This window comes from Schistocerca nitens, chromosome 1 (assembly GCF_023898315.1).
Source record: "Schistocerca nitens isolate TAMUIC-IGC-003100 chromosome 1, iqSchNite1.1, whole genome shotgun sequence".
In the NCBI taxonomy this organism is placed as follows: Eukaryota; Metazoa; Arthropoda; class Insecta; order Orthoptera; family Acrididae; genus Schistocerca; species Schistocerca nitens.
The window spans coordinates 397,426,020-397,450,044 of record NC_064614.1 but is presented as its reverse complement, the minus strand read 5'-3'; the positions used below and the strand labels follow the sequence as shown (position 1 = coordinate 397,450,044).

Below are 24,025 nucleotides of genomic sequence, written 5' to 3'. Positions count from 1 at the left end.
GTGCCATTATAAAAGGCGGGCCGCTGAAAGATTTAATTGAAACAATAAGGTCTCGCTCTCTGGCGAGTCCGCGAATAATCAACGTGGAGGTGGCGACTGGCTATTCCCAATCTGTCTTTTCATGGTCTTCGTTTTATTAGTTTGTTGTTTGTTTGGTTTCGTTTCTTTGGTTTTAGATATTACGTTTGACACCTATTTTATTATTTTACGCTATTTAAGTTGTGTTGCATTATCTTTGATAGTCAGTGGGATAATGAGCGGACGTTGTATTATCCATTGCAAAGAAGTGTTGCATACACATACTTATTGTTCACCACGCAGATCTGATTACTGCAATACTATTGCACAATTTACATCGTGTATCATAATTTTAAAGCAATAATTAACATGAGATACACATTTATCAGATTTTTCTGTGATGTATCCGCTCTTAAACCACGCATACCTAAACATGTTCATAAATCGAGGGACTGAAAACTGATTATGAATCAAAGATTGAATTTTAGCACATTATTCCTCAGGTGCAAATTTACATTATTTACATTGTACTTCCTTATTTCCTTATTCCATAAATTGCCGAAAAATAGCCAGAAGAGAGTATTATGGGAAAAACCAATCTACGCTATAGATTATTGCAAAGGCTGCTGTAACTATGAGCATGTAGAAAGCATTAATATGGACAGGACAAACGGAAAAGAATGTTTAACAACATACCAAAGGTAATCAGGACGTAAAAATTATGACGATTCCTGTTGGAACAGCCAATATAACCCAGCCACTTGATGTTTACACATGCAGACCGTGGGAGAACTTTTAAAACAGTTCTCTGATGTAATCTTACAATACATCTATTATGTAAACTTGCAACTGTGGAATAATACCCTACAATACAGCTATGATGTAAATTTGAAACTGTGGAATAATATCTCGAAAATTCAATCTTTGATTCATAATCAGTTTTCTTCTCCTCGAAGAACATGTTTTGGTACGCGAAGTTCAAGAGAGAATACATCACATAAAAAACTGATAAATGTGAACCTTCTGTTAATTATTGCTTTAAAAATTATCATTCACGCTGTAAACTGTGCAATAATATTGCAGTAATCGGATGTACGTGGAGCACAACAAGTATGTGAATGCAACACTTCTTTGCAATGGATAATACAACATCCGCTCATTATCCCACTGACTATCAAAGATAATGCAACACAACCTAAATACCGTAAAATAATAAAATAGGTGTCAAACGTAATATCTAAAACCAAAGAAACGAAACCAAATAAACAACAAACTAATAAAACGAAGACCATGAAAAGACAGATCGGGAATAGCCAGTCGCCACCTCCACGTTGATTATTCGCGGACTCGCCAGAGAGCGAGGCTTATTGTTTCAGCTCAATCCTCCAGGAGCCCGCCTTTTATAATCGCACAGTGAAATTGCAAACAACACTATCGCCATGTGTGACAAGCGTCATACGGCGGACAGAGCGCACGTATAGCGGTATATTAGGGTACTTCCAACTTTTATCTGACTGCTGCAACTTCGGGATACAACTTTATCAGATATTGTTAAATTTGTTGTTAGATGTACTACTAGATTTACCATACATAAATTTTTACCATTTCAAAAATCCTGAGGTGAGGGGAGGTTTTCGAAGTATATCATAATGTTCAAAGATGTGATTGGCCAGTTGTAAAGTACATTAGCAACCATGGAAATTATGTTTCAACATTTTCGTTACATCTCCTACTGTTTCCACGATATGTGCTAAGAAAGATAAGAACCGCGTTTATTAAAGTATCTGGGTAGCCTAATTATACACAATAGCCATTCAACCTCCATCATAAAATCTGTGTTTGGTAAAATTTTCGGTGTCGCCTGGAGAAGTGGAGCTAATGTAGGAAATGCTGTGAAGGGATATAAGTTCACAGGAATTTTCCCCTTCAGTCTCAACAAAATACCCTCACGCAAAACGCTCCCTTCGTCCACATTCCTAAATGATGATTCCTTCTCTGGTACCATACAATCAGAAGTAAATCCAGTCATTGCAACACCTTCTAATCCTCCAAGAAATTCGGTAACCCAAAACCGAGCAACATCACCACCATTTCTTTTGTTTTGCCAACCCCAACAAAAACCACAGGAACCACAGGTGCGAGGAGACTTAAAAATTTGGCTTGTCATCTGACTTCACCAATTCATCTCAGTCTTACAAGACGGAAGAGAAAATTACATTTTGAAAACTCCCAAAGAAACAAGGTCAAGGGTTGCAGAAATGCTCTGATTGTTCAAAAGAAATCTTCAAGTCGAGAAAAAGATTCATCTTCATCATCACTCGAAGGTGAAAGGAATAAAACATACCTTGTGGATTCTGCAACATCAAATATTACGAAAATAGATCTGTGAAGAAAAGGGGAATGGATCAGGCGTGATAAGTGCACGGTGTGGTTACACGAAATTTGGATGGCGGCTGCTGGTTGTAATCAGTTTCGCTGTCGTAAATGCATGTAAAAACTACTGGAAGAGTTAAAACGTGTAATCTTCCGTTTTGTGCATAATTGTATGATCGTTTACAATGATTCGCGTAGTCCCATTTACGATTCAAATAGCGCCACCAGTTTTTAATTTTTCCTTTATTTCTACATTTTATCTTTTACTATTTACAATGAAGAAGAATAGATCTTGAAGCATGTACCTTTATCATACAAAACTCATAACTATGATCTGCTCACCACTACAACTTAACAAGTGTCATAAAGTACTTACTATCCCTTTGGGGCCCAAAAAGCTTAAGTGATTCATTTAGCTCCATCTTACCATATGTGTTCACAACTAAACTGAAAACTGCGCATAATACCTCTTGCAGGTCTCAGTGCCCAGGACGGTGACCTGAACGATTGTGTGTAAATGGAGCTGCGCCATCATGAATTCCATGAGAAGAACGAGTCTATGACATAACACCGAAGCCCTTCACTTTCGGACTCGTGTAGTTCAGCAGGGTAAGTCTACCGAAGTGAATGATTTGTAGGTATAGTTGTTGTATGACTGTTTTTATATGAACCACAATATTAGTCGTGGTATTTAATAACGATAATGCTTTTCTGGTCACCGAATATTTCTGTAAGACACCACAGTATTCCAAGCATGTTCATTTTCCAGCTGCTCGGCCTTTATATACGCCAGTTTCGATATTCATTACAGATACTGTAAATTTATTCAAGTCCGGTACAGAAGTTAATTACCTCGTTGTCATACGATGCGCCAAGACGGTCACACGGCTTTGAACATGACGTGAATGCAACCCACCAAAACTGGCATTTTTCGAAACGTAATGCCGTGGCTTACCATTTGAAAACGTAGAATAGCACGTCTCTTGTCTTCTGAGGACGGAGGATGGACAGAGGTCTCCCAGTGCACTCATTGTTGCGATGACGTCATTGTGGCTTAATTTTGGTTATTTTCACTTCCACAGTCTCGTAATGTGTGCACTAATCCACAAAACTAAGTTTCTCGTGCTGTTCGCCAGTCACGCATAGCGAAAGTTGAGTGCCCATACTTGAGAGATTAGGGTCATGGCTATCGTATACGACAGTTCCTATTTCATGGTCACTCGCAATACAACCGCTGTAGCTGAAAAGGATGGTTCCGATTTCTTCTCTCGTTAATTGCCAAGTTAGGTTTGCAGTAACGTTTATGACCGCAATACCGGTCGAAATTTTTCAGCTCCGGCTAGAGTATTGACTATACGACGTCAGCAAGTAGATGGTGAGTTGCTGGTTCAGATCATCAAACTGTTCATGGAGGACGGCTCTATGTGCATCAGTCCCTCAACAGTGTTAATTTTGTGGAAGTGCGGCAGTTCTCACGTACAGGTCCTCACTGCCCACCGCTGCCACAGTGGAAATAGTGGAACCTGACACTCGACCGCAAAACAAAAACGAATCAGTGCTGGCACTTGTTCAGCTACCACACTGACAGTATCGATCGAGGTGGCATAGTATTCGAGAGAACGTCATGTCAAAATCCCATCCGGCCATAAAGAGTTGTGTTTTGCGTGACTTCCCGAAATCGCTCAAGATGAATGCCAGAAGGCAGGAGAGGACGGGATTCCTTCAAAGAGGCGTGGCTAGTTTCCTTCTTTAATTCCTACTTGCGCTCCCTCACAAGTAACTTCGTCATCGATGAGACTTTACACTATAAATGTTCCTTTCTCTGTATGTCCATCTTTTTAGAGATGGTTGCGGGACTCGACTGTTTAGTAGAGGGTGTCAAACTGAACACCTTTCGGCCCTCAAATTTGCAGCCTTATTTCATTTGGCAACCAGTTTCATCGTTTTACTACGCCATCTTCAGGCCCCTGACCGACGTGTAGGAAGAATCTACCTCACCTGCAGGTGATGGTTGAAGTGATCACTGTGTCAAATATCCACTAATACCAGCATTGCTGGCCCTTGTTTTGATCACAACCGTGGTAGATTCTTCCTGCACGTCGGTCAGGGGCCTGAAGATGGCGTAGTAAAACGCTGAAACGGGTTGCCAAGTAAACTAAAGTTGAGCTTCGCACTTTAACCAATAAGTCGGGCAGGAGTCGATACATTGGCGTCACAGTGACTCTCCTCGCAACAAAATGTTCCACCAGACCGTATCTGTCGGCAAATAGAACGGGATTTTGGATCTGTGGGGCATTTGTCGATCGATTTCCTCCGCTATGGTGGAGGCAGGTTGAATACAGATCGCTGACTGACTTTGTGAATCAGCTGATAGGTCCATTCGGAATCAGACGCGTCAAATTTTCAGTGCAGATGCTAAGCTGGTTGTATACTCCTGCCAGGTTTCTGTTAATTTTTCTTGTATCCTAATAACCACGCCTGGTGCCATTATTATCATAAAATATCTACGCCCATTCTAATCAATATTAATTGTAGATTAAGAATCTGGATGTTTATTACAGAATGCTGCTTGAGTGGCGAACACAAATTTATCATGGCCATGTCGATTGCATAGACGACCAACTTCAATAAAAACATCATCTGATAAAAAAAAATGGTTCAAATGGCTCTAAGCACTATGGGACTTAACATCTGAGGCCATCAGTCCCCTAGACTTAGAACTACTTAAACCTGACTAACCTAAGGACATCACACACATCCATGCCCGAGGCAGGATTCGAACCTGCGACCGTAGCAGCAGCACGGTTCCGGACTGAAGTCCCTAGAACCGCTCGGCCACAGCGGCCGGCCATCATCTGACAAAAAAAGATAAAAGACAATACTGTTTGCCATAGTAGGATTAGTTGATACCTTACATGGACTTTAATTATGTTGTTTTACATCAATAGTACGATCATAAACTCCAGAGCGAACCTAACTGTCTGCTAGCCAGGCAGCAACCGTGGGCACAACGTCTGTCGATTACTGTCTGTCAGTAGACACAATTCCCTCTTGATTGTACGATGTCACCTTAGTGCATGTAACCAGTGTACTTCTATAATGTAATCAAGCATCAGTGGAAGGCCTTTGGAGCTGCTAACATATTGAACAGTTCAGCCTGCGGTGATAAAGAAGGGCTGATGCAGTTTTCAAATGGTAGAAAACCCTCTACTAAGTTAATTGCTTGACGACCCGTTATTGTTTGTGTACCGTTTTCAAACTTTTATGGAACCGCACTGTAGTGTTTCGTCAGATTTAAAGGATTCTATTCGAAACTCCATCACAAAACATCAAACCTCACCACGTCTCAGTATGTGTGCTGAGTTTTACATGCTCGTTATGATTTACCGCTATATTTTCCATTTAATTGTAACGATATTTGAGCGTAACTTCACTTTCACGCAGCCATTTAGAACAGTTTTCGTGCGGTTCTAGGCGCTACAGTCTGGAACCGAGCGACCGCTACGGTCGCAGGTTCGAATCCTGCCTCGGGCATGGATGTGTGTGATGTCCTTAGGTTAGTTAGGTTTAATTAGTTCTAAGTTCTAGGCGACTGATGACCTCAGAAGTTAAGTCGCATAGTGCTCAGAGCCATTTGAAGAACAGTTTCTAAGACAAATTTCACTTTTGTATCACGCTATTCATAGAGTGAGCACTTTGCCTGATCAGGTAACCGTAAGCTTCCTCCATAAGAGTGAATTCTTCGTTCATTAACACTTCCATTAGTACGTCCAGAATCACTCACAATTTTATTTGTTCGGTATGATGAGGCAAAAGACTTTCGTCAAAACGATTATCGTGTTTAAATTAAATAACACAAACTGAGACTGAAATGGAGTCTAACAGAATGACTTTCAAAATTCAACCAGTTGTCAAGAACGGCTTTTACACCACAATACTGCTCACTAACAGTGATATGCACTGCTCTTCTCCGACTTGTGAAAGAACTACCCCAGCTGCTTTCATGGGTGCCTTCAGTCTAATATGGTACAGATTGACGTTGTCCACGCACAGAAAGAACTGACAGAAACTAAAACCATGTTAAACGCCTGAAATTAATTCAACGAGCAAAGTTAGACTGAATATTGAATCTGTAGATTAGTAGTTAGACACGTAACCCTGTCATCCACAAGCGAATGAGAACACCACTGCTGATAAATTGCACTTATGAACGGCTCGGCGAAAGTAAGTGCTAACCCACATGAGCATCATTTTGAGTTATTGCATGTTATGTGTTGGCTAAATTCAGAGACAAGAACATAAACGCAATAATACAATGCGACTTATACAGTAAACAGTTCTTTTGGCGTTACAAATCAAACTATATGTAACTAGCATGTGAGATATTGGAAAATACTAATACGATCAAATTACTCCTTGCGAAATTCGGGGGTTACACTTTCTTCCGCTGACCCATTCATATATTCGGCAATACGGTAACGAGCTCCAATTGCGACTCTATATTACATTGCAATTTGCTGCGTGTTAATTCTAAAAAGACATTAGCGCACATTGTTGTCTGCATGAAATGCGTTACGGGTTATTTTCAGTCGGAAAAATGTTACCCCAATGGTTACACTCCGAATTTTTACTTACAAAGATAATATTCGGTACGTACTCAAACAGGCTCAGTTCGTCGTAGTAATTTGTTTAATAATATTTCATGGATAATATTCATGTTGAAAACCTTTATTATCTAACTGATTCAAGTCCATTCGTGGAAATTCTATCATTAGCTGCACTTTGACCCTTCATCAGTCGAAATATGGAGACCTTCTCTCCTGTGGTGTGTTTATCTTTCGTATCAAGACGCAATATATGTGGGGAGATAGCTGATAAGCTACAGTATATGCAAGTCACGGGTCGCTTTCTCGCACTCCAGAGCTCGGTAAACAGATACCTTATCTGCATATCATTGGCTAGGTACAGTTTACGTATTACTGAAAGTGCTCGATTTCGCCCAAGAAGAGAATAACAGCTACTAAATAGTTTTAAAATAATGCAAAAATTAAGGAAAGGAGAATTTATGTGACAGTTCTGTAACTCACCTCAAGCCGCGGAAAGTGCGTTTGTGTCACAAGAAATTTGCATACAAATAGTATTGAGGTTTTGAGCTACGCTAAATGCTGCTCACATCAATCTGGACGAGACGTTTAAGTCATTAAGAGAAACCAATAGACCTTTAAATCCTTGCCACAGTGGTAACACCGGTTCCCGTCAAATCATTGAAGTTAAACGCTGTCGGGCTGGGTTAGCTCTTGGATGGGTGGCCATCCGGTCTGCCGAGCGCTGTTGGCAAGCGGGGTGCACTCAGCCCTTGTGAGGCAAACTGAGGAGCTCCTTCATTGAGAGGTAGCGGCTCCGGTCTCGTAAACTGACAAACGGCTGTGAGAGCAGTGTGTTGACCACATACCCCTCCATATCCGAATCCAGTGACACATTTGAGCTGAGAATGACACGGCGGCCAATCGGTACCATTGGGCCTTCATGACCTGTCCGGGTGGAGTTTAGTTTTTCAATGGGCCACTAAATAAGATTGGATGTACAGATACGCATTGGCTCGAAAGACATCACTCGTTACTTTTTTGTACTTATTTATTTATCTTTCTTATGCTCATCGCCGCATTCGTTACGATGCGGTTAGCTGCTAAGCACTATCTTAGTTTCAGTAAGATTAAAGCACTGAGTTAGCAGTAAAGTCCTTGAGGCAATCGTCCTGCAATTTGTTGCGGAAGCCACGAAACAGCTAATTCACAAATACAGCATCAAGATTCGTTTGCAGTTCTTTGCAACTTGTTTTTGTCAAAAATTTACATATGACACAGAAGCTGCCACGAAAAAAAAACGCTTAACAAATAATTTGTCCAGTGGGATGATAATGTCTCCTTGACGCAATATTTCATCGAAATTATCTTTGTCGGCTGGAATCCTGTAAGAGATTTCAAATCCTTATAGTCACAAAATTTACTTTTTCTCTACGTCCAGACGAGTCAGCTCGGAATAGTTCAGCTCATTTTCTTTTCTCCTTATCTTTTTTATACAAAGAAGTTACAGTGTAATACAACTGCATCAGAAGATGCCTATAACTAGCCGTAAACCATAATGTATATTACGTCTAGAGCTTTCGCGACTGAATAAATTGGTTTGTAAATGGTACTGATTAGAGCTCAAATTCTTCATTACTCAATACGTTAGTGTTTACGTAAGTAAGATTAGTTGTTAATGACACAATTTGTGGGATAATGAATGCATCGTGTTACCAAATTTCATCAAAAATAAAAAAAAAACTACTACAACATTTGTCCAGTAAAACTTTTCTAAGAGATACTACAGGGGGTGGACAATAATATTGAAACACATAAAATACGGCGGAGGAAAACCGTTGGCACTCAAAGCAGCTTACAGTCGTCACGGAATTTCAAGGGAATCTTACACCGTTCTTCCTGCAAAATATTGACAAGATCAGATAAAGATGATTGAGGAGGACAGCAACAGCGCACTTTCTCTCCAAAGTAGCCCACAAAGGGTAAATAATATTGATACCTGGTGACTGTGGTGCCAGGGAAGATGCAAAAATTCATCGTCGTGCTTACGAAACTTGAACTGGACGATGTGAAGTGCGTGAACAGGTGCCGTCATCTTGGATCACAGCATCACCTTTGGGGAACAAACGTTGTACCATGGGATGGACCTGATCAGACAAAATTCCTTAGCAGTAACTCGACCTTGCAGAGTAACTATGGTGCGATAGAATACCACGATATAGCTACCCAAATCATCACCAAACCGCGCGATGTTTCACTCTCGGAACGTAAACTCGGCTTGAAGTTAGAACCAGTGTGGAACAAGACTCATCCGGCCAAATTACTTTCTTCCATTATTCCACAGTCCGGGTTTTATGGCTTCGGCGATTTCCTATTAAGGGTATTTGCATAATGAGCTGTAGTTTTTGGAATTCCAACTCCCTTGCAATTCCCAGGTTATAGAGCTCCCTTCGTGTTGTTTTGGTGCTGAAAGGTTTCGCGAATACGACATTCAGTTTGAAAGATCTCTATTGGATTCCTTTCATGTTAATTTCTGAGCAGTGGAACATGTTACTTTTACACATAAACAAGAACGATCTGTCACACTAATACACTTTAAAACACAGTTTATATGTAATTCATGTCACACAGTCTCATATGGAACCTACATCTGCTTTTTTTATATAGTGTATATGATAATATATTGTCATCCCCCTTCCCTTCTGTGTGAAAGGATGAATGAGCAAATTTATTTCTAGTTGCATGCTTGATGGTAGCAGACAAGCCTGTCTGCTAGAGAACAGTAGGACCAACGTCGGAACAGGTAGCTACGCTTTCTAGAAGCAGAGAGTTTTCTATTCTTAGTATGGTCCTGTCCGTCCCTTGTCATGTTGGTATAGGAAGCTGCCTCTCTGGTCACTTCCGTTTGTATCTGTGAAGCACCCTCGGTAGTCTGTCCACGGCGAGCATCTGATGTGGTAAGATCTCCGGCTAAGCGCGTCTCTGCTAAGTCCGTAGGACAATGGATTTCTTAAGTTCAGCCTAACTGGAAATTTAATCACCTTTATTTCAGGTTTTAGAACTAAAATATCTTATATTATCTTAAATTGCAACACAGTGTAATTCGAGTGTGAAGTTCAGAATATCTTCCAGTGGTTACTTTGTCACTACTTTGTGAGTAAAGTGGAACCACATGTTGATGATCCGTAACTCTAACTAAGATCATCAATCTTAAATGCGAATGTGCGTGAGATTATAACGTCTCGTCTTGACAATATTTTTCAATATAGCAACTTTTCTTTATGTTCAACCCACGTGGGGTGTACTTTGTGAGACCAGTACCACGTGCTTAAATTGTTTGACCATTCAGGTTAATAGTAAGACGATAGTAACCAGTTCGAGGTTTTTCTTTTGTAAATTGCTTTTCGATGTAATTTATTTTAATTATCAAAATTATTGTGGAGTTACACTCTTTGTGTAAACCAAGTTGACCACGTGAAGCATGTGGTGTAATCATCAAAGTAGCCCTCAGCTATTATTTTCGGGAAGATTTCACAGAGAGTTAGTATGAATTTAGTATACCAGTGTGTGTTAATTTCATGACAGACAGGATTGCGCTACGAACGTAACTTCTTTGGGTGAAAATTGAATCGGTTGGTTGTGGTTAATTTCCTCTTGCATATGTTTCAACGTTCTTCGGGTGTTATTTTATGAATGCAGTGTTGTATGCAGTCTCCCAATCTTGGCTCCATATTTGATGTGTTCCGTAAGATTACAAACTCACATTTTCACAATCCTAAATAAGGTACCAGTTTAGTTATGAATCAAGTTTAATATGCTGAAATTTTAACGGTACAATGATCAATGTTAAAATAAATGTCCAAATATAGACTGATTTACTTCTTTTTATCTAAATTATATATATATATATATATATATATATACTCCTGGAAATGGAAAAAAGAACACATTGACACCGGTGTGTCAGACCCACCATACTTGCTCCGGACACTGCGAGAGGGCTGTACAAGCAATGATCACACGCACGGCACAGCGGACACACCAGGAACCGCGGTGTTGGCCGTCGAATGGCGCTAGCTGCGCAGCATTTGTGCACCGCCGCCGTCAGTGTCAGCCAGTTTGCCGTGGCATACGGAGCTCCATCGCAGTCTTTAACACTGGTAGCATGCCGCGACAGCGTGGACGTGAACCGTATGTGCAGTTGACGGACTTTGAGCGAGGGCGTATAGTAGGCATGCGGGAGGCCGGGTGGACGTACCGCCGAATTGCTCAACACGTGGGGCGTGAGGTCTCCACAGTACATCGATGTTGTCGCCAGTGGTCGGCGGAAGGTGCACGTGCCCGTCGACCTGGGACCGGACCGCAGCGACGCACGGATGCACGCCAAGACCGTAGGATCCTACGCAGTGCCATAGGGGACCGCACCGCCACTTCCCAGCAAATTAGGGACACTGTTGCTCCTGGGGTATCGGCGAGGACCATTCGCAACCGTCTCCATGAAGCTGGGCTACGGTCCCGCACACCGTTAGGCCGTCTTCCGCTCACGCCCCAACATCGTGCAGCCCGCCTCCAGTGGTGTCGCGACAGGCGTGAATGGAGGGACGAATGGAGACGTGTCGTCTTCAGCGATGAGAGTCGCTTCTGCCTTGGTGCCAATGATGGTCGTATGCGTGTTTGGCGCCGTGCAGGTGAGCGCCACAATCAGGACTGCGTACGACCGAGGCACACAGGGCCAACACCCGGCATCATGGTGTGGGGAGCGATCTCCTACACTGGCCGTACACCACTGGTGATCGTCGAGGGGTCACTGAATAGTGCACGGTACATCCAAACCGTCATCGAACCCATCGTTCTACCATTCCTAGACCGGCAAGGGAACTTGCTGTTCCAACAGGACAATGCACGTCCGCATGTATCCCGTGCCACCCAACGTGCTCTAGAAGGTGTAAGTCAACTACCCTGGCCAGCAAGATCTCCGGATCTGTCCCCCATTGAGCATGTTTGGGACTGGATGAAGCGTCGTCTCACGCGGTCTGCACGTCCAGCACGAACGCTGGTCCAACTGAGGCGCCAGGTGGAAATGGCATGGCAAGCCGTTCCACAGGACTACATCCAGCATCTCTACGATCGTCTCCATGGGAGAATAGCAGCCTGCATTGCTGCGAAAGGTGGATATACACTGTACTAGTGCCGACATTGTGCATGCTCTGTTGCCTGTGTCTACGTGCCTGTGGTTGTGTCAGTGTGATCATGTGATGTATCTGACCCCAGGAATGTGTCAATAAAGTTTCCCCTTCCTGGGACAATGAATTCACGGTGTTCTTATTTCAATTTCCAGGAGTGCATATATATATATATATATATATATATATATATATATATATATATATATATATATATATATATCACCGGTTGTCGTAAGATGACTATTAAAAGATTATAATTAATGTTAGTCTGGTTTGGAATTTGGTAAGCTAGACTGGATACCTGGTGAAACAGTTGCTCAGTAATGCAAGGTTAGCTTCCCCAGGTAGCTCACAGCTTTTAACCCGGTTTTATTATCTTGAATATCAGCACCGCTTTCAGAACAACTTAATGCATCAACATTACAAGTTCTGCAGTGATTTTTGAAGGTTTAGTCCTCTATTTTTTCGTCAACAATCATCTTCAATGACCATCTGTCACGATCACTACGCACACACTTTCGTCCGCGCTGTGACTTAGCGGGTGATGTTTTTCCGCTTTCCCTGTATGCGGTGTAAGTCTTCAGAATGGTGTCTCGTGAAACAGCAAACACTTCCACTAACTTTGTCGCGGAAGCACTCACCAATGAGCACCAATAATTTGCCCGCGCTCAAATTCACGTACCTCCGACACAACGCGCCTACAACTACACAGACACCGCTATGACCACGAATGACGCTTGCAAAGTGAAGACTTTGAACAGGTGCCGTTCGTCGTCAAATGCAATAGCGCAACCTGCAGGCTTCGCTAGCGTATGCATTTATGTTCAGGCATGGCGCCTCTCATGGTGTTTCCATATTTTTGTCCAACCCCTGTAGGTTGCCACAAAAAATCTCGCCATAAGGTGTCAGCGCCGCGCGGGATTAGCCGAGCGGTCTCAGGCGCTGCGGTCATGGACTGTGCGGCTGATCCCGGCGGAGGTTCGAGTCCTCCCTCGGGCATGGGTGTGTGTGTTTGTCCTTAGGATAATGTAGGTTAAGTAGTGTGTAAGCTTAGGGATTGATGACCTTAGTAGTTAAGTCCCATAAGATTTAACACACATTTGAACATAAGGTGTCAGCGCTTGAGAAATCTAAACATCATTGTTGACTAGTTACAACACGCAATGACGCGAGCTATAGATATCACTTCATTTTGAATACTCATACTTCTGTACATACTCAGAAGATTCAACATTGTTTTATTTGATGATTTTTGTTACTGTAGAGCAAGGTACATCAGAAGTCTGTACAGAAGCTGAAGCATGTCATTGTGTTGGCACTCGACTCGGAGGTCGCAGAACGATTTTTGATGGTGGAATGTGTTTTCACACCGAGATTTGGACGGCAAATGGAGGTGTTGCTGCCCCATACCTGAACACCACCTGTGTGCGTGCATCCTGTGATGTATTCCATACCCTACCGTAGCGTCTCACGGAATGGGACAGCTTCACGCTATTGTTTGGGATCCGTCCTTGAGATGAGAAAGTTATGTTAGGCTGTCCCAGGCGTGCAATATATTAGTAGTCTATGGGCTAACACTAGGTACGAAAATCACCCACTGTTTCCGCCACCACCAACACAGCACCACACATTCTACTCTGTCGAGGAGTTCCTTGAAAAATTAAGCTGATTCTTATTGTATTGCTGATAGCGTTTACTTAAACTTATGGACTGACTTTTTTCAGGTTCATAAACATTAATTTTTATGTGTTATTAATTTTATGTTTTAATTTCATGTACCGACACGTTCCAAGACCTTGGAGATTTGCTCCTCAATTTGGTCCTACGGAACTTGACGTGTAAATAAAAAATAAAAACATTGCACGCATTCATCAAAGTGATCGACGCTAAGGAACTGTGTGGCAGTCTTCCTCTTTCACGTGCACGCATCAAAGTTGACTACACTGAAGAAATAAGTGTCAGACGCAACTGCCATGTGACGCGAAGGGAGAATGGAAATGTACGTGAAAGAAGAAAAAGTAAACCGTTTCTTACGGAGGTGAGTTCATCGTCATTGCCATCACACCATATTTTCAAGTTAAGGAATTAGAAGAAATTGTCTCGGAGTAAATCAAGAAAATGATGAACAGATTCGTAAACAAACTGATGGTCCTAAAAATAGCACTGTATATCACTGGCTGATAATACACTCTTTGTCTTCTTCACTCAACCCTCTACAAGTTTAGTTGCAGATGACAAAAACACTGTCTGTATTTAGGTCGAATTTGAGTGTGACAGTGAAGTTATTTGGATGTGTACAACAGGTCTAGGTGAAATCAAATTAACTCTTTTTACCGGTCACCTGATTCCGCTGTGGTAGTTTTAGAGCCATTCAAGGAAAATCTACTGGCAGTACTGTGGAATTATCCAGACGATGCGGTTATTAATTGGAGGCGGCTTCAACTTACCGAGTTTAGGAATGAACGTCTATGGATTTGCTGCACGTCTTATGAACAGACAGTGTTGTGTAGTATATCTGGATACATGTTCCGAAAACTGTCTTGAGCAACTAGTTACACAACCCACACGCAATGGAAATATTTTAGACCTTATAGCTACAAAGCGACCCGAACCTTATCGACAGTGTCTGCATAGAAACAGGGATTACCGATCATGAAATCATCGTAACGACGATGGTTACTAGAGCTAATCGATCCGCCAAGAAGACTAGGAGAGTGTTGATACCAGAATAAGCAGACAAGCTGTCGTTAATATCACACTTAGACAATGAGTGGACACCATTTAGCTCCAGTATGACGGACGCAGATGGATTTTGGACAAATTTTAAACCGATTCTAAATCGCGCTCTGGAGAAGCATGTGTCAAGTAAGTGGCTTAAAGATGGAAAGAACCCTCCGTGATTTCGTAATGAAACTCTGAAAATGCTGAGGAGACAGAGAGTGTTGCTCTCTCGGTACGAAAAAGAGCACGCAGATGTTGACAGACAATAGTTAATAGCAATTCGTACGTCCACACAAAAAGTAATGCGCGAAGCATACGACAACAACTTCCACCGTCATACCCTAGCGAAAGATCTTACCGAAAACCCGAGTAAATTCTGGTCATTCGTAAAATCACTAAGAGGGTCGAAGGCTTCTATCCAGTCACTCGTCGACCAGTATTGTGTGGCAGTAGAAGACAGCGGATACCTTTGTCTCTGACGAACGCTCGCCGTCAAGGACCACGTACTGGGTTCTGATACTTAAAAAGTCTTGGACTCACATATCTGGGAACCTAAACCGTGTTCTCGAACTTTCGTCAAAAATCTGTAGTGGGGCATCGTGTGGGAAATCTAGAAATATGGAATCTGCTTGTCGCTCTCCATCCATGGTTTATAGGATAACATGCGAGAAAAGCGCAAGCTGAGTTTCAGACATGCGATGCTTTCTAAATCCGTCCTGATTTCTGGGCAAAAGCTTTTCTGTCTCAAGGAAATTTATTACATCCGAACTCAGAATACGTTCAAGAATTCTGCAGCAAACCAATGTTAAGGATACTGGTATGTAATTGTTTAGGTCAGTTCTTCTGCCTCTCTTATAAACGGGTAAAAAAAAATGGTTCAAATGGCTCTGAGCACTATGGGACATAACTTCTGAGGTCATCAGTCCCCTAGAACTTAGAACTACTTAAACCTAACTAACCTAAGGACATCACACACATCCATGCCCGAGGCAGGATTCGAACCTGCGACCGTAGCGGTCGCGCGGTTCCAGACTGTAGCGCCTAGAACCGCTCGGCCACTCTGGCCGGCTAAACGGGTCACTTGCGCTTTTTTCCATTCGCTTGGGACTTTTCGCTGGGCAAGACATTCGCGATAAATGCGGACTACGTAAAGGGTCGATGTGGAAGAGTGCTGAGATGTAAAACAGAACTGTTACTTGTTGTCAACTCTTTCAGTTGCTTCTCCATGACACGGATGTCAATTTCCATGACTTCCATGCGGGAGTCTGTACGACAGTCAAACAGTGGTATGTTTGCACGATCCTCTTGCATGAATGATGTCTTAAACGTGAAGTTTAAAACTTCAGCTTTCCTTTTACTGCCTTCTATTGCCATACCAAACTGGTCGACGAATGACTGGATAGACGCCTTCGATCAGCTAAGTGATTTCAAGAATGACCAGAATTTTCTCGGGTTTTCGGTAAGATCTTTCGATAATGTATGATGGTGTAAGCTGTTGTAGTATGCTTCGCGCATTGCTCTTCCTATGGATACACGAATTTCTACTAACTCTTGCCTGTCAACATCTGCGCGCTCTTTCTTGAACCGAGAAAGTAACAGTCTCTCTCTCCTCAGCATTTTCCGAGTCATTATGAAACTGCAGGGAAGTGTGATAGGACGGCTTTTATTCTCTATATACATAAACAACGTGACGGACAGGGTGAGCAGCAAGTTACGGCTGTCTGCTGATGACACTGTGGTGTGCGTTTAGGTGTCCTCGTTACGTGACTGTAGAAATATACATTTCTAGTTCGTATGATGAATGGCAGCTTTCTCTAAATTTAGAAAAATGTGAGCTACTGCAGGTGAGTAGGAAAAACAGCCCTGTAACGTTCGATTATAGCATTTGAAGGGTCTAGTTTGACACAATAACTTCGATGAAATATTTAGGATTAAACGTTGCAAAGCGATGTGAAATGGAATGAGCAAGGCAGGCGAATGTTTGACGTCGTTTTATTGGGAGACAGCCAAAAGGAGACGGCGTATGGAACGCTAGTGCGACCCATAATTGAGTATTTTTCGAGTTTTGAGATCTCCACTGTGCCGAATAAAAGAAAGACCCTCAAAGCAGTTGAGAGGCAGCCTACTAGATTTGTTACAGGTAGGATGGATTATCACACAGGTAATAGCGAGAAGCTTTGTGAACTCAAATGTAAACGCCTGGAGGAGAGACGATGCTCCTCCCACAAGGTACTATTACGCAAATTTAGAGAATCGGCGAATAAACTATGTCTGTTCAGTCGTCTGTAGACTGTGTGTCTGGAGACAACTGTTCCAGTGGCTGTGGTAAGGTCCCGAGCAAGGCTACCTGTAGTACTCCGTGGCCGTCTGCGGGCACTGATGGTGAGCTATCGGTCTTCTTGTGGTGTTGTACACTGTGGACGTTCCGTACTGTAGCGCCTTGACACGTTTCCTGTCTGCTGGAGACGTTGCCATAATCTTGAGATCACACTTTGTGGCACACGGAGGGCCCGTGGTACGACCTGCTGTGTTTGACCATCCTCCAGTCGCCCTAGTATTCTACCCCTCATAACGTCATCAATATGTGTTCTTTGAGCCATTTTCAACACACCATCAGCACGTCTGAAAACGTCTGCACACTTACTCGCTGCACCGTACTCTGACATGCACCAACACACCTCTGCGTATGTGGACTGCTGCCAGCGCCACCGTGCGACGACCGCAGGTCTGATGCACCGCATGGTCATACCCCAAGGTGATTTAGACCCCGCCACATATATGTATGTATATATTGGCGATCTTGGCTTCTGAATTGTTTTTCACCTACCATACATTGGAGATCGTCCCCAGACTGACCATGTCACGAATATAATAATCACTAGAGTGTTCTGGAGTGTAGTAACATGTCAGTACCTAGCGAGAGTTCGTCAAACTATCACATGAAGTAAGGGCGCGAAACATATGCCAACGGCGTTTGCTTGATAAAGTGCGTTAAGTAAAACAACTTCTACTGCTTCTACTTCCGGTGCTTTTTAACGATACGTTAAGTAATAAAATAAAGCTATCATCAACCTGAAGTGCTTTACTAGGCGTGGCTCTACTGGGGGTGGTATGCCGTTGCCTTCCGCCGATCTTTAAACTGTTTGCCCCAGTTATGTGTGGGCCTACAGTTTAACGTGGATTCCGAATCGCGGTGCAGCTCGGCCTCTTTCACATTAAAAAACATTCCAGACGTGAAAGAAGTGAAAAATCATGCTAGGAATAACCGGGGACGCACGACGAGCCGCGTGTGGTAGGAAGTGCGCCTCACCTGGTAGCCCATGATGGTGTCCCCGGGCTGCAGGCTGGCGGCGCGCGCCCGCTGGTAGGGGTCGACGCTGAGGTAGGCGGCCTGGCAGAGCACCTCGCCCTCGCGCACCGCGGGCAGCTCCTCCTCCTCCAGGCGGAAGTCGTCTTCTCGCGGCTCGCCGCGGAAGTGTCGCGCCAGCACGATCTTGCGCGCGGTCTCCATGTCGGCGCGTCTGCTCCGCGGTCCCGCTGCGCTGCGACTGACGGCTCGGCGCGCCGCCCCACCGCCGGTTACGCAACCCCGCCCGGCTCAACGTTCAAGTACGTCGTGCCGCAGATAAACAACGCCTCGCTAGCCTCGGGACGACCAGTCGTCGCAGCCGATCTGGTAGTCAACTGTGCGACCGTATGAGTTTCCTAATACGCACAAGGACCCATTGTTAGTAACAATGGCGCACCTACGTCACAGACTGTAAATTTGGTGAACCGTCGCTGGGGGAAAACAGAAAAACGGCTTTGTTCGAGGATGTGTTCTAGTTCCCATCCTGTTCGACATACAGTGAAGCGCCAGAGAAACTGGTATAGGCATGAGTATTCAAATACAGCGATATGTAAACAGACTGAATACGGCGCTGCGGTCGGCAACGCCTATATAAGACAGCAAGTGTCTGCGGTAGTTGTTAGAATCGGTTACTGCTGCTACAATGGCAGGTTATCAAGATTTAACTTAGTTTGAACGTGGTATTATAGTCGGCGCACGAGCGATGGAGCACAGCATCTCCGAGGTAGCGATAAAATGGGGATTTTCCCGTACGATCATTTCACAAGTGTACCGTGAATATCAGGAATCCGATAAAACATCAAATATCCGACATCGCTGTGGCCGGAAAAAGATCCTGCAAGAACGGGACCAACGACGACTGAAGAGATTCGTTCAACGTGAGAGAAGTGCAACCCTTCCGCAAATTGCTGCAAATGTCAATGCTGGGCCATCAACAAGTGTCAGCGTACGAACCATTCAACCAAACGTAGTCGATATGGGCTATCGGAGCCGAAAGCATAATCGTGTACCCTTGATGACGGCCGGCCGAAGTGGCCGAGCGGTTCTAGGCGCTACAGTCTGAAATCGTGCGACCGCTACGGTCGCAGGTTCGAATCCTGCCTCGGGCATGGATGTGTGTGATGTCCTTGGGTTAGTTAGCTTTAAGTAGTTCTAAGTTCTAGGGGACTGATGACCTCAGCAGTTAAGTCCCATAGTGCTCAGAGCCATTTGAACCATGTGAACCTTGATGACGCACGACACAAAGCATTATGCCTCGACTGGGCCCGCCAACACCGACATTGGACTGTTGATGACTGGAAACACGTTCTCTAGTCGGACGAGTCTCGTTTCAAATTGTACCGAGCGAATAATTATAGGCCTATTTCACTTACGTCAATCTGTTGTAGAATAATGGAACATGTTTTGTGTTCTCGTATTATGACGTTCTTAGATAATACAAATCTCCTTCATCATAACCAACATGGATTCCGCAAACAGAGATCATGTGAAACCCAGCTCGCCCTATTTGCCCAAGAAATTCACAGTGCCGTAGACACTGGCGAGCAGATTGATGCCGTATTCCTGGACTTCAGGAAGGCATTTGATACGGTTCCGCACTTACGTTTAGTGAAAAAAATACGTGCTTACGGAATATCGGACCAGGTTTGTGATTGGATTCAGGATTTCCTAGAAGAAAGAACACAACATGTCATTCTTAACGGTTCAAAATCTGCAGATGTAGAGGTAATTTCGGGAGTACCGCAAGGAAGCGTGATAGGACCTTTATTGTTTACAATATACATAAATGACTTAGTTGACAACATCGGTAGCTCCGTGAGGCTATTTGCAGATGACACGGTTGTCTACAAGAAAGTAGCAACATCAGAAGACTCGTACGTACTCCAGGAAGACCTGCAGAGGATTAATGAATGGTGCGACAGCTGGCAGCTTTCCCTAAACGTAGATAAATGTAATATAATGCGCATACATAGGGGCAGAAATCCATTCCAGTACGATTATGCCATAGGTGGTAAATCATTGGAAGCGGTAACGACCGTAAAATACTTAGGAGTTACTATCCGGAGCGATCTGAAGTGGAATGATCACATAAAACAAATAGTGGGAAAAGCAGGCGCCAGGTTGAGATTCATAGGAAGAATTCTAAGAAAATGTGACTCATCGACGAAAGAAGTAGCTTACAAAACGCTTGTTCGTCCGATTCTTGAGTATTGCTCATCAGTATGGGACCCTTACCAGGTTGGATTAATAGAAGAGATAGACATGATCCAGCGAAAAGCAGCGCGATTCGTCATGGGGACATTTAGTCAGCGCGAGAGCGTTACGGAGATGCTGAACAAGCTCCAGTGGCGGACACTTCAAGAAAGGCGTTACGCAATACGGAGAGGTTTATTATCGAAATTACGAGAGAGCACATTCCGGGAAGAGATGGGCAACATATTACTACCGCCCACATATATCTCGCGTAATGATCACAACGAAAAGATCCGAGAAATTAGAGCAAATACGGAGACTTACAAGCAGTCGTTCTTCCCACGCACAATTCGTGAATGGAACAGGGAAGGGGGGATCAGATAGTGGTACAATAAGTACCCTCCGCCACACACCGTAAGGTGGCTCGCGGAGTATAGATGTAGATGTAGATGTAGATGTACGGGTATGGCGACAACACCATGAACCCATGGACCCTGCATGTCACCAGGGGACTGTTAAAGCTCGTGGAGGTTCTGTAACGGCGTGGGGAGCGTGCAGTTGGAGCGGTATATATACAGGGTGTTTCAAAAATGACCGGTATATTTGAAACGGCAATAAAAACTAAACGAGCAGCGATAGAAATACACCGTTTGTTGCAATATGCTTGCGACAACAGTACATTTTCAGGCAGACAAACTTTCGAAATTACAGTAGTTACAATTTTCAACAACAGATGGCGCTGCGGTCTGGGAAACTCTATAGTACGATATTTTCCACATATCCACCATGCGTAGCAATAATATGGCGTAGTCTCTGAATGAAATTACCCGAAACCTTTGACAACGTGTCTGGCGGAATGGCTTCACATGCAGATGAGATGTACTGCTTCAGCTGTTCAATTGTTTCTGGATTCTGGCGGTACACCTGGTCTTTCAAGTGTCCCCACAGAAAGAAGTCACAGGGGTTTATGTCTGGCGAATAGGAAGGCCAATCCACGCCGCCTCCTGTATGTTTCGGATAGCCCAAAGCAATCACACGATCATCGAAATATTCATTCAGGAAATTAAAGACGTCGGCCGTGCGATGTGGCCGGGCACCATCTTGCATAAACCACGAGGTGTTCGCAGTGTCGTCTAATGCAGTTTGTACCGCCACAAATTCACGAAGAATGTCCAGATAGCGTGATGCAGTAATCGTTTCGGATCTGAAAAATGGGCCAATGATTCCTTTGGAAGAAATGGCGGCCCAGACCAGTACTTTTTGAGGATGCAGGGACGATGGGACTGCAACATGGGGCTTTTCGGTTCCCCATATGCGCCAGTTCTGTTTATTGACGAAGCCGTCCAGGTAAAAATAAGCTTCGTCAGTAAACCAAATGCTGCCCACATGCATATCGCCGTCATCAATCCTGTGCACTATATCGTTAGCGAATGTCTCTCGTGCAGCAATGGTAGCGGCGCTGAGGGGTTGCCGCGTTTGAATTTTGTATGGATAGATGTGTAAACTCTGGCGCATGAGACGATACGTGGACGTTGGCGTCATTTGGACCGCAGCTGCAACACGGCGAACGGAAACCCGAGGCCGCTGTTGGATCACCTGCTGCACTAGCTGCGCGTTGCCCTCTGTGGTTGCCGTACGCGGTCGCCCTACCTTTCCAGCACGTTCATCTGTCACGTTCCCAGTCCATTGAAATTTTTCAAACAGATCCTTTATTGTATCGCTTTTCGGTCCTTTGGTTACATTAAACCTCCGTTGAAAACTTCGTCTTGTTGCAACAACACTGTGTTCTAGGCGGTGGAATTCCAACACCAGAAAAATCCTCTGTTCTAAGGAATAAACCATGTTGTCTACAGCACACGTGCACGTTGTGAACAGCACACGCTTACAGCAGAAAGACGACGTACAGAATGGCGCACCCACAGACTGCGTTGTCTTCTATATCTTTCACATCACTTGCAGCGCCATCTGTTGTTGAAAATTGTAACTACTGTAATTTCGAAAGTTTGTCCGCCTGAAAATGTACTGTTGTCCCAAGCATATTGCAACAAACGGTGTATTTCTATCGCTGCTCGTTTAGGTTTTATTGCCGTTTCAAATATACCGGTCATTTTTGAAACACCCTGTACGAATGTGACAGGTAACATATATGTAAACATCCTGTCTGATCACCTGCTTCCATTCATGTCCACTGTATTCTGACGGACTTGGGCAACTCCAGCAGGACAATGCGACATCCCACAATCCCAGAATCGCTACAGAGTGGCTCCAGGAACACTCTGCTGAGTTTAAGGAGTTCCGCTGGCCACCAAACTCCCCAGACATGAACATTATTGACCACATCTGGGATGCCTTGCAACGTGCTGTTCAGAAGAGATCTCCACTTTCTCGTACTCTTACGAATTTATGGACAACCCTGCAGGATTCATGGTGTCAGTTCCTTCCAGTACTACTTCAGACATTAGTCGAGTCCATACCACGTTTTTGCTCGCGGGGGCCTACGCGATGTTAGGCAGGTGTACCAATTTGTTTGACTCTTCAGTGTATATAGGAACGATCAGCCAATACCCAAAGATACGAGTCACTTTCTCTAAGCTGACGATTTGCGTATCACAGCGCAAGGAAGAATATTTCAGGAAGTAGGAGAATACCCTAGAAGCTATGTCAACATACTACGGTGACAACTCCCGAACGAAATCCCACTAAAACGAAAGTTTGTGCCTTTCACCTGCATTCACGCCTAGTAAATTGAAAGGTCCTCGTTAACTGGACTGGGTCTGTCTCTGAGCACACAGACCGCCGACACACCTCGGAGTGACGCTTGACAGGTCCATCACATACAAACATCTCTGTGAAAAAATTAAAAAAACGAAATGAGGCAGCTGCATAGCTGCAAGAAACAACAGTAAGTGGGGCGCCAAATCCACTGTGCTTCGAAACATCGCTTTAGCACTTTGCTTTTCCGCAGCTGCGTAAGCGTGCCCTGTCTGGTCTAGATCGGCACACGAGAAGAAGATCGACATAAGCCTTAATGACACCTGTAGGCTAGCCACAGGATGCATTAAGCTCACTCCACTGGGAAAGCTCTACCAAGCTTCAGGTTTCAGCAGTCCTACATCTCGCAGGGTAGCTCATGAACATAAGCCACGGTTCAAAACACATTTGATGAGAGTCATCCACAACGTTGTAGCCTTTATCGATTAAAAAGACTAAAATCAATTGGTGCCTCAGTTACACAATGAATGAACTCCCTGTCGCCTAACTTATTTCAGAAAATCCACCAATTGGTTCTGAATTAATGTACAACTCCTGGAAAATACTAAATCGCATCAGAATTGGTGTAGCCCCCGTAAAAAAATCAACCTGATAAAATGGGGCTATTAGAACAAGTGCGACCGTGGAGAAGAACAAAACATGGAACATTCTAACATGCTGAAAGTGTCCTGCTTGTGGCTCTCTGGATAAGCAAGCCTGAAGCTTTTAGCCGGCAGGAGTGGCCGAGCGGTTCTAGGCGTCTCAGTCTGGGACCGCGCGACCGCTACGGTCGCAGGTTCCAATCCTGCTCGGGCATGGATGTGTGTGATGTCCTTAGGTTAGTTAGTTTT

The 24,025-nt window shown here is 43.9% G+C and overlaps 1 protein-coding gene across 1 annotated transcript in view; it reads right to left on the bottom strand.

Moving 5' to 3' along the window:
- LOC126235839 (prostaglandin reductase 1-like) overlaps positions 1-18,417 on the bottom strand; it is a 94,142-nt gene extending 75,725 nt beyond the window's left edge. Inside the window, exon 1 of the mRNA XM_049944700.1 lies at positions 18,192-18,417. Coding sequence (XP_049800657.1) covers positions 18,192-18,392 — 201 coding nt within the window. The 5' untranslated portion in view covers positions 18,393-18,417. The remainder of the gene's footprint in view (positions 1-18,191) is intronic.
- Positions 18,418-24,025: the final 5,608 nt, after the last annotated feature.